The sequence below is a fragment of the Saimiri boliviensis genome, chromosome 8 (genome assembly GCF_048565385.1).
Source record: "Saimiri boliviensis isolate mSaiBol1 chromosome 8, mSaiBol1.pri, whole genome shotgun sequence".
Classification (NCBI taxonomy): domain Eukaryota; kingdom Metazoa; phylum Chordata; class Mammalia; order Primates; family Cebidae; genus Saimiri; species Saimiri boliviensis.
In genome coordinates, this window is record NC_133456.1 from 26,924,646 (window position 1) to 26,939,325 (window position 14,680).

General features: G+C 46.2%; 1 protein-coding gene across 2 annotated transcripts in view; it reads left to right on the forward strand.

The window, feature by feature from the left end:
• HEG1 (heart development protein with EGF like domains 1) overlaps window positions 1-14,680 on the forward strand; it is a 100,198-nt gene that overhangs the window by 67,670 nt on the left and 17,848 nt on the right. For both annotated transcript variants that reach the window (XM_039477368.2, XM_074404209.1), the window contains exons 17-19: window positions 1,999-2,133; window positions 8,561-8,603; window positions 8,728-8,765. In XM_039477368.2, the coding sequence (XP_039333302.2) occupies window positions 1,999-2,133; window positions 8,561-8,603; window positions 8,728-8,765 (216 nt within the window). The remainder of the gene's footprint in view (window positions 1-1,998; window positions 2,134-8,560; window positions 8,604-8,727; window positions 8,766-14,680) is intronic.

Genomic DNA, 14,680 nt, shown 5'->3' on the forward strand with positions numbered 1-14,680 from the left:
TTTACTTAGAGTCTCATTGTCTGTTTTGGCGGATGTTATGCCCAGGAAGGACCATGGGAATTGTGAATGTAGCAAAATCACACCACCGGGTTTTACGTGAAAGTGGGATTCTATGTGGTCCTATTGGGTGGATTTATGGTAGAACACTCTCTGAGAATTTGTAGGGTCGCGACTCCTCCACTGCAGAGGCAGGGCCTGTGTCCCACGCTTTTGCATGGATCTGCTTCTGTGCAGGGCACAGTTGCTCCAGCAGAGTGATTTGCCAACAGGCTCGATTAATGGGCAGGGTGGAAGGAAAACGAGACATTGGCTTCCAGAAAATATCTAATCAGGCCAGGCGACTCTGGCTGGCTGCTGGACAAGGCTAGTGTCAGCCTCGACAGGTTTCTTCCCTGGAGGAGTTTCAGGCTTGAGGACTGGCAAAGCCTTCAAAGAGTTGAGATGAGGGATTGTGGAAGTTGATTACCTCCCTGGTGCCAGCTTTGCAGTGTTTGCCTGGTGAGATTTTCCATTTTTAATTTTTCTCCCTTAAATACAAACTTTTTACAATAAACAAAGGAAATTCTATCACACACACAAATGTGGTTCTGATTGAGCACGCCAGCTTCCACTGATAAAGGCAGGAAATTCAGCTCTGAGAACTGAAATTGTGTCCTAAGCTTACCTCGAGTGACCAGGCTCTCCACTGGCCCTGAGTTCTCAGGACTCACAAAAGGGCAGGTGTCAGGAACCCCATGGGGGGTGGCAACTCACGTCACTAAAACCTGCCTGGGCAGGGACAGTTTTGTAGCATTAAGAGGGCATACCTGGCTTCTGAATAGTCTGGCATCCTCCTTAAGGTGGGAAATGGGAGACCGTGCCTGGAAAATTGGCAGCCATTCCTCCCTGCATGATAGGTACATGGCCCTTCCCCTTGCCTCTTCCTGTTCTAAACTTGAGCTTGCCCCACATAACGGCGAATATCTAGCTTGCCTTTCCCTGCACATGGGTGTAGATAAGGTACTATCCACTATCTAGTTGGTTTCCTATTTTTCTTCTACTCCCTGTGTACCCCATATACACGTTAGACCTATGCACCCTCATTGTGTCTGATGTACACAACTTCAAAGAGGGCCACATGCCCCAGAAGAAATGCTTTCTGATAATAATGAAATGATTCTTTGTCATCCATGAGATGAATGAGGCCCTAAAGTGAACAAGGTAGCAAGCCTGAAAGGTAGGCTTCTCCTCTGCCTGCCTCTGTTTCTCTTGGTGGTGGCCTGGTGAGTGACAGGCTGCCATGTGTACCAACCAGTCCTTGTGCAAGGGACTGAAGACCCAGAGATGAAGAAGCCTCAAAAACCCATCAGTGGAGTTGAGGAGACTGCCCAATAAACAGAATTACACTACAGCCCAGGGCAAGTAGATACCTTTCAGACTCCTCCTCATCACCAGTCTCTTGTAGGCAGCACACTATCAGGACAGCAAGCCACGCTGCCACAAGGAGTGGTGCTAGGTCCCTTTTTAGGCCACGTAGACACACAGAGGTGAGATGCATTTCCACCTGAGATAAGTCTGGCCTGTGCTCCTGTTCTTAGTCCAAGTCTTGGCTTCGTAAGAACTTGGCCATATTTTCTGGTTGTGCTGATCCTACCCCTGCAGTCCTTTGGAAGACATAGAGCCATTAAGGAATGTATTTGCAGTGGCCACCGGAGGAGGGAACAGGGCCCTGTTTATTCCAGTTTGGTTTCTCTGTCGGTCTGCGGCACACTTTGAGGGTGTTTTCAATGGGGAAATAACTCGTGCACAGCCTGGGGCTGACCAGAGAAGGAGTGGCAGAAGGCAGTGCAGATGGACTCCGGAGAGGAGAGTTGCTCCATGAGACTGTTTGGAAAACTGTTCTCAGCCTCTTTAAACAGAAGCTTCATGCAGATGCATGAGCACTGAAGTGGAGGAGGTTTGAAGGTTTGAAGTGGAGGAGGTTTTGGTTTGTTTCACCATCTTGTTTTTCCACTGCAGCGGGCAGCTTGTGCAAGCGGAAGAGTCCCGAATGTGACAAAGACACCTCCGTCTGCACTGACCTGGACGGCATCGCCCTGTGCCAATGCAAGTCGGGCTACTTTCAGTTCAACAAGATGGACCACTCCTGCCGAGGTAGCCACAGGTTCGCCCGTGGTTCTGTGACCCGTCCTGAGACTTTGCCCGGCGCTCGCTCACTCTCTCTCTCTCTCTCTCTCTCTCTCTCTCTCTCTCTCTGCTTAGGCGTGACCATTCTAAACTGGGGGTAACTGGTTCTTGTTATTTTGCTCATGGCAGGATTGAATACATTATCTCCTTGGAATGATAGCATTATCTTTGACTGGTGCATGCTGGTCTGGCCAATTAAATTCAAAGGAAGAGAGAATGGAATGCCTGTAGTGGCAGTGCCTTTTCTTTTTCTTTTTTTTTTTTTTTTTTCCACTTAAAGGAAGTTAGAAAAATTATTGTTTTAATTCCCAAAGCTTTATCCATTGTCTGCTAATCTTTTAAAGTGGAAGTACAAGCATGGAGTCAAGCCAGTATCTTTCAGGGACAGCTGAGGCCAGAGTCAGAGCCTAACTCTGCCTCGCTGATCATGTATCATCTTGGGCAAGTTGCCTTGTTTCTCTGAGCCTCAGTTTCCTCTTCTGAGAAATGAGTATGATGACCCTCTCTTGTAGAATCTAAAAGTTAAGGAAGGCAGTCGATAGAGAGGCCCTTTATAAGCCGTGAGCATCTGCTCTGCTATTTGGCCCAGGCTGTTGTTGAATTAACAAGTTCTGGTTTTAAAGGTCTCATGAAGTGTTTGAGAGCAGAAATCTAATTCTACTAACCTTTTAGGTGAAGCTTAAATTTATATAGTTTGAGGGAAAGACTGCTCGAAGAACATAGTCCAAGAATACTGCTTTAAAATAAAATTAATTCCGGTCCAGAGCACCACGCACTGTAACTTATAAAAGGCTGCTGCAACTCGTAATCACCAGAAAAACTAACAATTAAAGGCTGTCGTGGATGACCAGTTTTCCTACTCAGTCAGCACCTTGCTGGTAACAGATGTCAATGGATGTTACTGGAATCTGAATAAAAATCACATACTGGGGCGAGATGACATGCCACTTTTCTCTATCAGGTCTTCCCGTTAGAGGACTTGTTCATCACAGATAAAAATATATTTCAGGGCAGCACTCTTATCCTGAGCTTCAGACCTTCAGACTTGGTTAGGTTTGGATACAAAGTTCAAGTGCATATCATCAGCTCTCCAGGTGGGACCTGTGATGGGTTTTGAACGGGAAGGCCAACTCTCTGTGTTGGGCCTAAGTCCTGATGTGTGACCGGCACACAGCATGTCTCAGTGCTATGCCAGACTGCCGTCATTGCTACGAAGAGATGATGCTTCCTCATGCCATCTTATCTGCTTTCATGCAAACTGCTCCTTGTGCCTCTTAGAAATGAGGAGTGAGCCCATCTTCATGGGGGAAGTAAACTGGGCTAATATCTGTGTGTTAGGGCGCTGTGCTCCTGGGAGGAGCTGACGCAAGGTGGGCAGAAGCAGCAACATGGTGCTGTTGTGTTCCCTGTGAACAGTGTCTCAACAGTGGCCCTGTCACCTTTGCTTCTGGCTGGCCTGCACCACTTCCTCTGTTTCCAAGTCAGCAATTTCATAGATGACTTACAGGCTAGCATTAACAATAGCTGTCAAAGATTTACCAAGTGTGGTGACACAGGCACCAGCAACCTTATGTTTACCAAGTCAGGACCCAAGAAGCAGCCAAAGGAAACCTTGATTCGCTTTTGGGCTTGTTGCTGAGACCCTGTGAAGCCCTTTCTCTGCAGTATTTGCAGACATCGGGCCTTTGATGAGTGGATTCCGGAGCTTCTTGGGCCACAGCCTTGCAGGCTGGGTTCTGATGGGTTAGCAGTGACATCTTCTGGCCACCAGTGCTGGAGCACTGACACCTCAAATCAAGGCTCAGTCCTGTGTATAACAGAGGATAGAGAAGTGTGTTTTCTAAATCACTGCAATTCAAGCTATATACATTAGTAAGTCTCTGTGTTCTCTGCTGTGTGCACACACGTGCACACGTACACACACACACACACACACACACACACACACACACACACACAATATGCTTGGTGTCTCACAGAAAATGTCTTTACCAGACTTTCAAAGCTAAATATAAAATCAAAGTAAATGTCTGTCTCATAGGTTTCTTAGCTTCCTTCCATCATGCAGGCATCATGATGAATTCTTTTTATTTTTTTCTTGTTAGAGACAAGGTCTTGCTCTGTCATTCAGGCTGGAATGCAGTGGTACAATCAGATCTCCTTGCAGCCTTGACCTCCTGGGCTCAAGCAATCCTCCCATCTCAGCCTCCCAAGTAGCTGGGACTACAGGCCCTTGCCACCATGTGCAGCTAATTTTTGTATTCTTTGTAGAGATGGGCTTTTGCCAAGTTGCTGAGGCAGTCTCAAACTCCTAGACTCAAGCAATCCCCCCACCTCAGTCTCCCAAAGTGCTAGGATTACAGGCGTGAGCCATCACACCTGGCAGTAAGTTCTCACAACCTGTTTGCATGTCTCTTTCTTTAATCAGACTGCGGTGCCTTGAGAGCCAGAACCATGTCCTGAACAGTGCAGGGTTCAGCAAGTATCTGTTGAATGAATGAATGGATGAATGACGAGACAGCAAATAAGACAGGAAAGGTTTGGCATGTCTAGACATAATTTCCTGCAAGGGAACAAAAGAGTTTTTAAGATGCCACCATTGGTGGGGCACAGTGGATCACATCTGTAATCCCAGCACCATGGGAGGCCGAGGCAGGCAGATCATGAGGTCAGGAATTCGAGACCAGCCTGGCCAATCTCTACTAAAAATACAAAAATTAGCCAGGTGCCTGTAATTCCAGCTACTCGGGAGGCTGAGGCAGAATAATCACTTGAACCCGGGAGGCAGAGGTTGCAGTGAGCCGAGATCACACCATTGCACTCTAGTCTGGGCAACAAAGAGTGACTCTGTGTCAAAAAAAAAAAAAAAAGGCCACCATCTACTTATTTCTATTTTTAAAGTTTTTATGGCAATAGGGGAAGCCCAGTTTGGGAATATATACTAGGTGTTGCCACATTATTCCATCGTCAGTTCTCTGTGGTCAGATTCCCTCTGAGGCAGGGGTCCCCAACCGTACCGGTTCGTGGTCTGCTAGGAACCAGGCTGCACATGAGCAGGTGCAGTTAGGAACCAGGCTATAAAGCTGAGCTCCTCCTCCTGTCACATCAGCACTGGCATTAGATTCTCATAGGAGTGCGGACCCATGTGAACTGCACGTGCGAGGGATCTAGGTTACGTGATCCTTATGAGAATCTAATGCCCAATGCATCATTCCGGAATACTTCATTCTGAGACCATCTTCCCCCAGACTGCCCTCTTGCTGGTTCATGGAAAAATTGTCTTCCATGAAACCGGTCTCTGGTGCCAAAAACATGGGGACTGCTGCTCTAGGGTGAGTGAGATGAGAAGTGAGATGAGTGAGATGATGTGTCCTAAGGAGCACGGGAGTGCCTCACTGACAGGGTTTCCCCACAACAGCCCATGGGCACAGTGGCACTCAACCATTGATGAATGATGGAATGAGCCCATTTGAAAAAGAGAAATATGACATCAGGGAGCCAGGTCACTTCTGAAGCAAGATGAAAACAGCCCAACCCATCAGCTCATGGGCAGGATAGCAGATGGACCTTACATCTGGCTGGATGACAGCCATTGAGTGGACCGCTTCCACCCAGCAGATGAGGGCTAATGTTGGGTGGGGAGATTGGATGTAAAAACATTTCCAGGAAGAAGTGTTCAGAATAGAACAGGCTGACGTGATATCAGCCTGCCTCAGTGCCGAGATGGGTGGGGAGGAGTCCCTGGAGAAGTAAGCAGTCCCCGGTGGCTGCCCTGCAGCCTTAGCTATCCACAGATCATCCAGGGCAGCTTCTCCCACTCCCCTGACCTGCTGCAGCACGAGGCAGAGGCACACACAGGAGGAGGGCAACCGGCCACAGACGGAGGAGATGCAGGAGCACTCAGCTGGCTCCTTAGAGAAGGCCCCACCTGAGTGAGGCCAGCAGAGAACTCAGGTTTCAAAGATTGGGAGATGGGCCTCATTGCTTCTTCCCTAAATGGGATGCGATTAAGCTCTACCTGTGGCATAAAAGGATCTGAAGCACCTAGTGAAAATTCATTTGATGAAATAAGATTTAAAAATATGTAAAAGCTAAATCAGGTTGAAGGGGAAATAAACAGATAGTTTTGTTGAGGCCAGAAGGAAAGTAAATACACAGAAAGAGACACGGCAGGGTCCGGTGGGCTTGCTAAAAGAAGGCCCGTCATTTAAGTGCCGAGCTTCCCGGACACTGAGGCAAAGAGAGAAACGTGACTTTGAAAAGAGTCGAGATCTGTAAAAAGAGCAGCTGTCCAGGAGCATCCCTGTCTTTTTAAAAAATGGAGCCAAGAGAAATTTCTCTAGGGCATCCTCATCAAGAGGTTACTGAATGGTATTGTGGCAAAGCCGTGCATGACATCCCCAAATAAATACCATGGGGACTTTCCCATGGCTGTGCTTAGAACAAAAAGCCCTTAGTACAGGAGACTGTAGCTCAGGAAAAGTGATTCTGTGGAGCCAAAACAGTGCAGTCCAGGTGCACAGCTCTCTAATATCTGCTATTAGACCCATTACAGATGATTTAGAATAGCGTTTTTGAAACTGTATTCCATAACACTCTAGTGATATGTCAACAGAAGGTCTGTGACGATAAAACAGACACCTGGGATACTCAGCTGCTAACATGAAGAAAGTAGGAGGAAGAACATTTAACACATCGTCATGAGGAAGGTTATCTGGCACGAGAAAGCTATCCAGCCCCAGGGCATCACTCCCCAGCCTTCTGCCCCTCCTCACCCCCGGACATGCATGCTGCTGGCCCTCACAACCCACCATTAGCATGTCCACTACCCCATCAAGGATTGCAGCTTTACACCCTACACCTTTTCTTATTCGTGATCTTTTATGCAGTGTATCTCATACATTAACCCTGAATCACATTTTTATCATTCCTTGCAGCAGAGAATTTGTTGTGAGGCCGTTTTTCATTGTCTGCTTTCATGCAGGCATGTGCATTATAGCTCACGGTGTTCTGTCATCTTATTGTTATGTTGAAAATGTCCTGTAATCACATAAATTCAGGAACTGCTGATCCAGGGAAATGGCCAGGCCACAACTGCTTCAGTGAAGCGGTGTTCCATGAGCTCCACGACCCGAGGATTCAAAGTTCTGTTCTTTGGGCAAGGTGGCGATTAGCACACATCTAGATATGTCCAAAATCCCCTACACAGATTATAGGGTGAGCATTCTGTTATGAAAACCTGGGTACACACCAGGACTGTGCCCCAGAAGATGTCACCCACAGCTCCCCACTTCTCTTGGAAGGGCGTCAGCAGGGCCGGTGTCAGGTTAAAGGTTTGATTTACATTAATGAAGGTGAGCCATTTGTCTTTGTGATGGAAGCATGTTCCCAGGGGACATTCTTCATCTATAGAGAACTTCTAAATGAATTGCTTTGGTCGTATAATAATTACAACTACAGGCCAGGTATGGTGGCTCATGTCTGTAACCCCAGCACTTTGGGAGGCTGGGGCAGGCAGATCATCTGAGGTTAGGAGTCTGAGACCAGCCTGGCTAACATGATGAACCCCATCTCTACTAAAAATATAAAAATTAGCTGGGCTTAGTGGTGGTCGCCTGTAATCTTAGCTGCTCAGGAGGCTGAGGCAGGAGAATGGCTTGAACCCAGGAGGTGGAGGTTGCAATGAGCTGAGATGGTGCCAACTGTACTCCAACCTGGGTGACAGAGCAAGATGCCATCTCAAAAAATAATTACAACTACAAAATATTGATTTAGTGGTTACGGTTACTATGTACCAGACCTGTGCTAAGCTGTTTGCATGCCTTATTTCACTTAATCACCTCCAATAAAATAATTTTTATAGCTGGAGATCTGAGAGCCACAAAGAGGTTAAGAAAAGTTTCTTGATAAGGTTAAGATTTGAGGCCAGGCATGGTGACATGCCTGTAATCCCAGCACACTGGGAGGCTGAGGCGGGAAGATCACTTTGAGCTCATCAGGAGTTCGAGACAAGCCTGAGCAACAGAGTGAAACTCCGTCTCTACTAAAAATACAAAAATTAGCAGGGTACAGTGGCACATGCCTGTAATCCCAGCTACTTGGGAGGCTGAGGCTGGAGAATCGCTTGAACCCGGGAATTGGAGGTTGCAGTAGTCTGAGATTGCACCACTGTACTCCAGCCTGGGCAACAGAACAAGATTTTCTCTCAAAAAAAAAAAAAAAAAAAAAAAGGAGTTGTGCTAGCAACAGTATTTAAGTCAGGATCATTCCAAAGCAATTTGCAGCCTTTGGTACTAGAATAATCCTGTGAACTTCAGGGTGGCTGGCGTTTAATTAACTGGGAGTTTGGGAGCGGTAAACAGACACATTTATGCATTTTCCTTTTCTCTTTCAGCATGTGAAGATGGATATAGGCTTGAAAATGAAACCTGCATGAGGTAGGCTCTATGCTCATTTAATTTTGTTACAAATCTTATTTAGAAGTTATTTAGATGAATTGCCTCAGTTATTTCTTTTAAGATTTGAAACGAATTCTCACCCATTTTCTTTCTTGGCTTACAGTTGCCCATTCGGCCTTGGTGGTCTCAACTGTGGAAACCGTAAGTATGCGTGGGCAGGGGCCTGACCTTGTGGTTAGTACACGGGGGTCAGTCTCCTCCCACTTCCCTCAGTTCACATCCACAGTCTTCTTAGGTTCCGTGCTGAACCTAGTGGGGAAACAAAGAACGGCCAGTGCAGTGGCTTACACCTGTAATCCTAGCACTTTGGGATGCGGAGGCAGGTGGATTACTTGAGGCCAGGAGTTCGAGACCATTCTGGCCAACATGGTGAAACCCTATCTCCACTAAAAATACAAAAATTAGCCTGGCGTGGTGGCATGTGTAATCCCAGCTACTTGGGAAGCTGAGGTAAGAGAATCCCTTGAACCTGGGAGGCAGAGGTTGCAGTGAGCCAAGATCACACCACTATACTTCAGCCTGGGCGACAGAGGGAGACTGCGTTCCAAAACACAACAGCAGCAACAACAACGAAGAGAAAGACTTGACTGGTGCTGTCCAGGGGCTCAAGGTCTGGGCAGGGAGAGAAACACGCACTCCTAAATAAGCCAGCTGTGCTGAGTGTTACCGTGATAACCAGACATGGGTGTGGGATGAGGAGGCAGGGACTGTGCCCAGAGAAGAATGGGAGGACAGTCAAGAGTACTTCTTGGAGGGAGTAGAATTAGAGGAACATTTGCAAAGATTTAGACTAGCAGGTGTGGGAACAATACATCCTGGGCAGAGGAAACAACTTAGACAAAGGTCTTGAGGCAGCCGTGGGCCTTGGTGTTCCGGGGACAGTGTGTATGTGGGTGTGGCTGGAGGATAGGAAGATAGGAAGGCAGAAGGTGGAGGATGGGGGTTGGCAAAGCGTATGGGGTCTGAACTGCTGGGGTTGGGATCACCAGGCCGCGAAGAGTGTAGACTCTAATCAATAACTGTCAGGCAGCTGGCAAAAGTCTTAGAGCAGGAAAGCAGTTTGATCAAGGAAAGCAATTTGGGCTGCCGTGAGAACAGACTGGACGGAGAAGAATGTGGGTACAGCTTAGAGGTTTCCAGCATAGTCCCGCTGGGCATCACTGAGACACACTTAGCGGTCCTCTCTGCTCCAAGTGGAAGGAGAGGGTGGAACGCAAAGCAGCCAAGAGTGTTGGTGGGGACTGTAAGTGTGGTGTGTTTTGCACCTAATCCAGTTCTTTGAGAAAAGCAGTTGTAATTCATTTAAGATTGCTTGCACTGACATTTTCCTATATTGATACATTAGAAATCGAAATTCTCTGCAAAATCAAAGAAATTTGGGGAAATAGCATATTATAAGATGTAATAGAAATACGCACAATGAAGATTTTAGTTTAGGACAGCTTTATCTCTCATCCTACAGACCAATGTGCCAGTGGACTATATTCTAAGTTTACTAGAAGGAAAGTAGACACGATTTCATTCAATGCATGTAAAAAAGCCCCCGGTTTCTATTTCCCAGTGGTATACCTTACATCTGATGTCATTAGTGGTGTTTCCTTTGTTCGTAAAGCTTTTCTATTAGCAAGTGTCATTATTGACTTCTTTTGAGCATAACTAAAAACATCAAAATAATGAAATAAAATCAAACACATTCGATGCTAAATATAAAACTGACATAAAATTCTTTTGGTGCACCCAGAGTTGAGCTACTGTCAGGCCAGAGTCTAGAGACTTGGAAGTACGTATCCTTTTAGGATTACTGATGACTTTGGTCATCTGATTTGTCCTGACTGCATACTAGCAGGAGGTTACTGAAGATATCCTCAGAGAAAGACTAGGGAGTTACTTCCAGAAGCAATTATATTTACGGTCATATGAGTAGAGACGGTAGAGCTCACAGAATTGATGTTCATTTTTTAAGTAGCAGCCTGTAGCCCTGGGTGGTATAATAAACAAATCTGTACTTCTTAGAAGTCCCAGAGGACACTGTGGGGCCCTAGAACCATGTGAGCACAGCCCTTCACTCCAGTGGACCCCAGTCATCACGTGCTTAGTGGTGTTTGGTGCACTCAGTTTAATAAGGCATGAAGTTATCATACTTGAGGGTTTTTTTTTTAAATAAATTAAAAAGTAGCCAAAATTCTTTCTAGGTGTTGATGCTTAGCAGGGTAGGCTTGAGTATTTTGGAGATTTGGCTTATGTAAAACAGTCTGAGGCCGGGCGCGGTGGCTCAAGCCTGTAATCCCAGCACTTTGGGAGGCCGAGGTGGGTGGATCACGAGGTCAAGAGATCGAGATCATCCTGGTCAACATGGTGAAACCCCGTCTCTACTAAAAATACAAAAAATTAGCTGGGCATGGTGGTGCGTGCCTGTAATCCCAGCCACTCAGGAGGCTGAGGCAGGAGAATTGCATGAACCCAGGAGGCGGAGGTTGCGGTGAGCCGAGCTCGTGCCATTGTACTCCAGCCTGGGCAACAAGAGCGAAACTCCATCTCAAAAACAAACAAACAAACAAACAAACAAACAAACAAAAAACAGTCTGGATGGCAGTATATGCCCTTTTCTAAAGATCAGTATTTAGGCAAGCCTGTTTCTCTTCTGAGCTCAGGGTCTTTATGTTTTCGTGTTTAGGAGGATATCTGTGCCTTAAAGGGCTTGCCTGGACTACAGAATGGTGTGTTCACTTTTTAGTGTGAATCTCATTTTTCACTCAAAACCAGAACAGAGTCAGAGAGAGCTTGTAAACTGATCAGAGAATGGGGTAGCCTGTGCACAAAAATAGATAAGAAAATCTACAACTTTTCAATGTGGAAAAAGACTGAATAATCAGACAGAGATTTAAGATATTTAAGAACTGTTTCCCAAATGCTGGAATACTAGAACTACCTGGTATATACATATGTAGTCTTTCAGAAGAGCTGCTTCAACGCTAAGAGTAGAGATTACATCACAAGCCTGAGGACCAGATCCTAAGATACTGTAAGTATTAGAAACAGAGAGACTTAGACAATTTCATGCAGTATGGATAAAAAGAATATGAGGGAAGGAGGCTCAAGGTGCAGCAACCTGTATCATGTGTGCAAGAAATTCATCTGAATGCAATCCTGCCGATGGCAGAGAAAGAGCCAGTGAGACAGGTGAGAGGTGTGGAGGTGTGGAGGTGTGGCCACCCCATTCTCCTCCATGTGTGCCCTTTGGGTGAGCCAGGGAGCAGGAGGTAAGAGACTTGACCTGCTCAGTCCTCTTGAGGCCTCTCATCCCTGACAGGCCTCTCATAGAATGAGCTAGTACTTTAAACCTGCTTTGGTCAGGCAGCTTCCTAGTTTTCATTTTTTTATTCTTAGAGATGAGGTCTCACTCTGTTGCCCAGGCTGGAGTGCAATGGCCTGATCATGGCTTACTGTGGCCTCAACCTCCGAGGCTCAAGTGATCCTCCCACCTTGGTCTCCCACAATGTTAGGATCACAGACGTGAGCCACTGCACCTGTCCCCTAAATAAGTTTTGTTAGAAAATGCTTCATGTTTCTCAGTGAATGGCAGAGTGATCCATCGAGGGAAGGTGAGTCTGTACAGGGTTGCGGGAAAGGGGTGTGAGCTGCATTATTCTAAGTGGCACTGGCAATTTTTTTCTCAGAGATTATTAAGTACCATACATGTTTGGGGATGCTGTTTCCCTACGTCATTGACTATCCTGTAAGTTCTTACGTCAGGAAAAAGTCAAGCCCTCCCCATGATGTTTGTGGGTCCTGGAAGTCGCCAAGATTTCTCTCTGATTCCTCAGACTTCTTTTTCCTCCTCATTTGTCCGAGTCACCGTCACTGTGTCCAGCAGAGGGCAGAGGCCCGTCGGGATGGTTCGCTCTCAGCCACCTTTTGGAACTGGCAGCTTATTGTTAGTGCAGTAACTTTTGTTATTCTGTGATGGCATGTGAATATCACCTTATCATTTTGATGTCTCCATTAGTTTCAGTGTTGCAAGGCAGTTAATATTATGGTGGCTGACAATAAATAGCACTTGCCACCTGCCTCTTTCTCTGAGGTCTGGGCCCAGACCTGGGTGTTGGTTAAGGAGTTGGGAATTCATCCCTCTCTATGGTGATAACATCTTAGGAGTCTGTGACTCATCACTCAGTGTTTTGTGCCAAATAGCAGGCTCTGACCACCCACCGCTGTTACTCCCATTATGCCACCAAAGACAGCAGGAGCCTTCCTGGGGCTGTGACTCAGGCTGAATTTTTCACAGGCCAGAAATGCTTCTCTGTGCAGACTTCTTAGGGCACATCCTCTACCCAAGCCCAGGGAGCCTGGGGAAGCCAGCTTTTTCCAGCCAAGCACACAGTCTTAAGATGCTCTCACTCCTACGTTCCTTGCAGTCATCCAACTCCAGTAGATTTTGGCTTTGGGCATAACCTATGTCCTACCCCTCTAAAAGTTTCTGTTTGCTTTCTAGTTGTGCCCAGATTTCAGTCCTCACTCCTTACAGAGAAATGGGAAAGGGCAGGGCATGGTGGCTCACGCCTGTAATCCCAGCACTTGTGGGAGGGTGAGGCAGGAGAGTTGCTTGAGGTCAGGAGCTCGAGACCAGCCTGGCCAACATGGTGAAACCTCATCTCTACCAAAAATATAAAAATTAGCCAGGTGTGGTGGTACATGCCTGTAATCCCAGCTACTCGGGAGGCTGAGGCAGGAAAATCTCTTAAACCTGGAAGGTGGAGGCTGCAGTGAGCTGAGATTGCACCATTGCACTCCAGCCTGGGCAATAGAGCGAGAATCTGTCTCAGTCAATCAATCAATCAATCAATAACTGGAAAGGCAGGACAAGTCTTTCTCTCAAGTCTTCACCCCTGTGGAAAAGCGGGCCCTGCCGGCCTAGCTGCGATAGGTCCCCCCTCCTGGGTAACCCAGGTCTGCACCTTTCTTATCACTGCTCTCCTTTTAATTTTCTAAATATGCAAGCTATCTGTCTGTTTATATCCCAGATTCTACCAGTTCCAAGAGCAAATACACTGTTTTCCAAACGGCCCCAGAATTCTTTTAGGAATGTGTCATCAGACGTGTCTTTCTCTCCCCTGCCTCCACCCTTTTCTTAGGGTGTGCACATTTCCTCTGTTGCTGGAAGTTGATGTTGGTTCTTCCTCACAGGTTCACAATCGCTCTCGTGACACTTTGGGTTGTTTAGCCTTTTTTTCTGTTTTTAAAATAAATTACTTTAAAAAAAAAATAACAATACGGCACCTGTCCATTAATTTCCCCTATTTTAACCCAAATTAATTAGCAAATAGAGAGAAGTTAAGGGAAGAGGAGAAGTAAACAATCTCACTGCCCATTGAAGGGCGTGTTCACCACGTTTCCTTACTCCCAAGTGTGGGGCATAGGCCGGCAGGGTCCGTGTTACCTCGGAGCTTGTTGGAAATGCACAACTTCAGGCTCCCCACTCCAGACCCACTGAATCCAAATCTGATTTTTCACCAAGGTCATTAATTTAGTTAACATGCAGATTCATATGCATATTAAAGTTTGAGAAATACTGGTGTTACATGTTTTTCCAGGGATATATATGTGTATATCTTTTTAAGAGAACTGGGGTCTCTCTGAATATACCATTCTGTAACCTGCTTTTAAACCTAGTAAACTGTGGAATGTTTTTACTTACATAATTTTATAATGTCATTTTGATAGCCCTGTGGAATTCTACTCTATGGACATACTGTAATTTACTTAACCATTCCCCTTACTGCCTTTTAAAAGTCTCTTTTTAAAATATTCCTGTCATCTAAGCCATTTCTCTGGTTATTTTGTTTTGTTTTGTTTTTTTGAGATGGAGTTTTGTTCTTGTCGCCCAGGCTGGAGTATAGTAGTACGATCTCTGCTCACTGCAACCTCTGCCTCCCAGGTTCAAGTGATTCTCCTGCCTCAGCCTCCAGAGTAGCTGGGATTACAGACATGCACCACCACACCTGGCTAATTTTGTATTTTTAGTAGAGATGGGGTTTCACCATGTTGGCCAGGCTGGT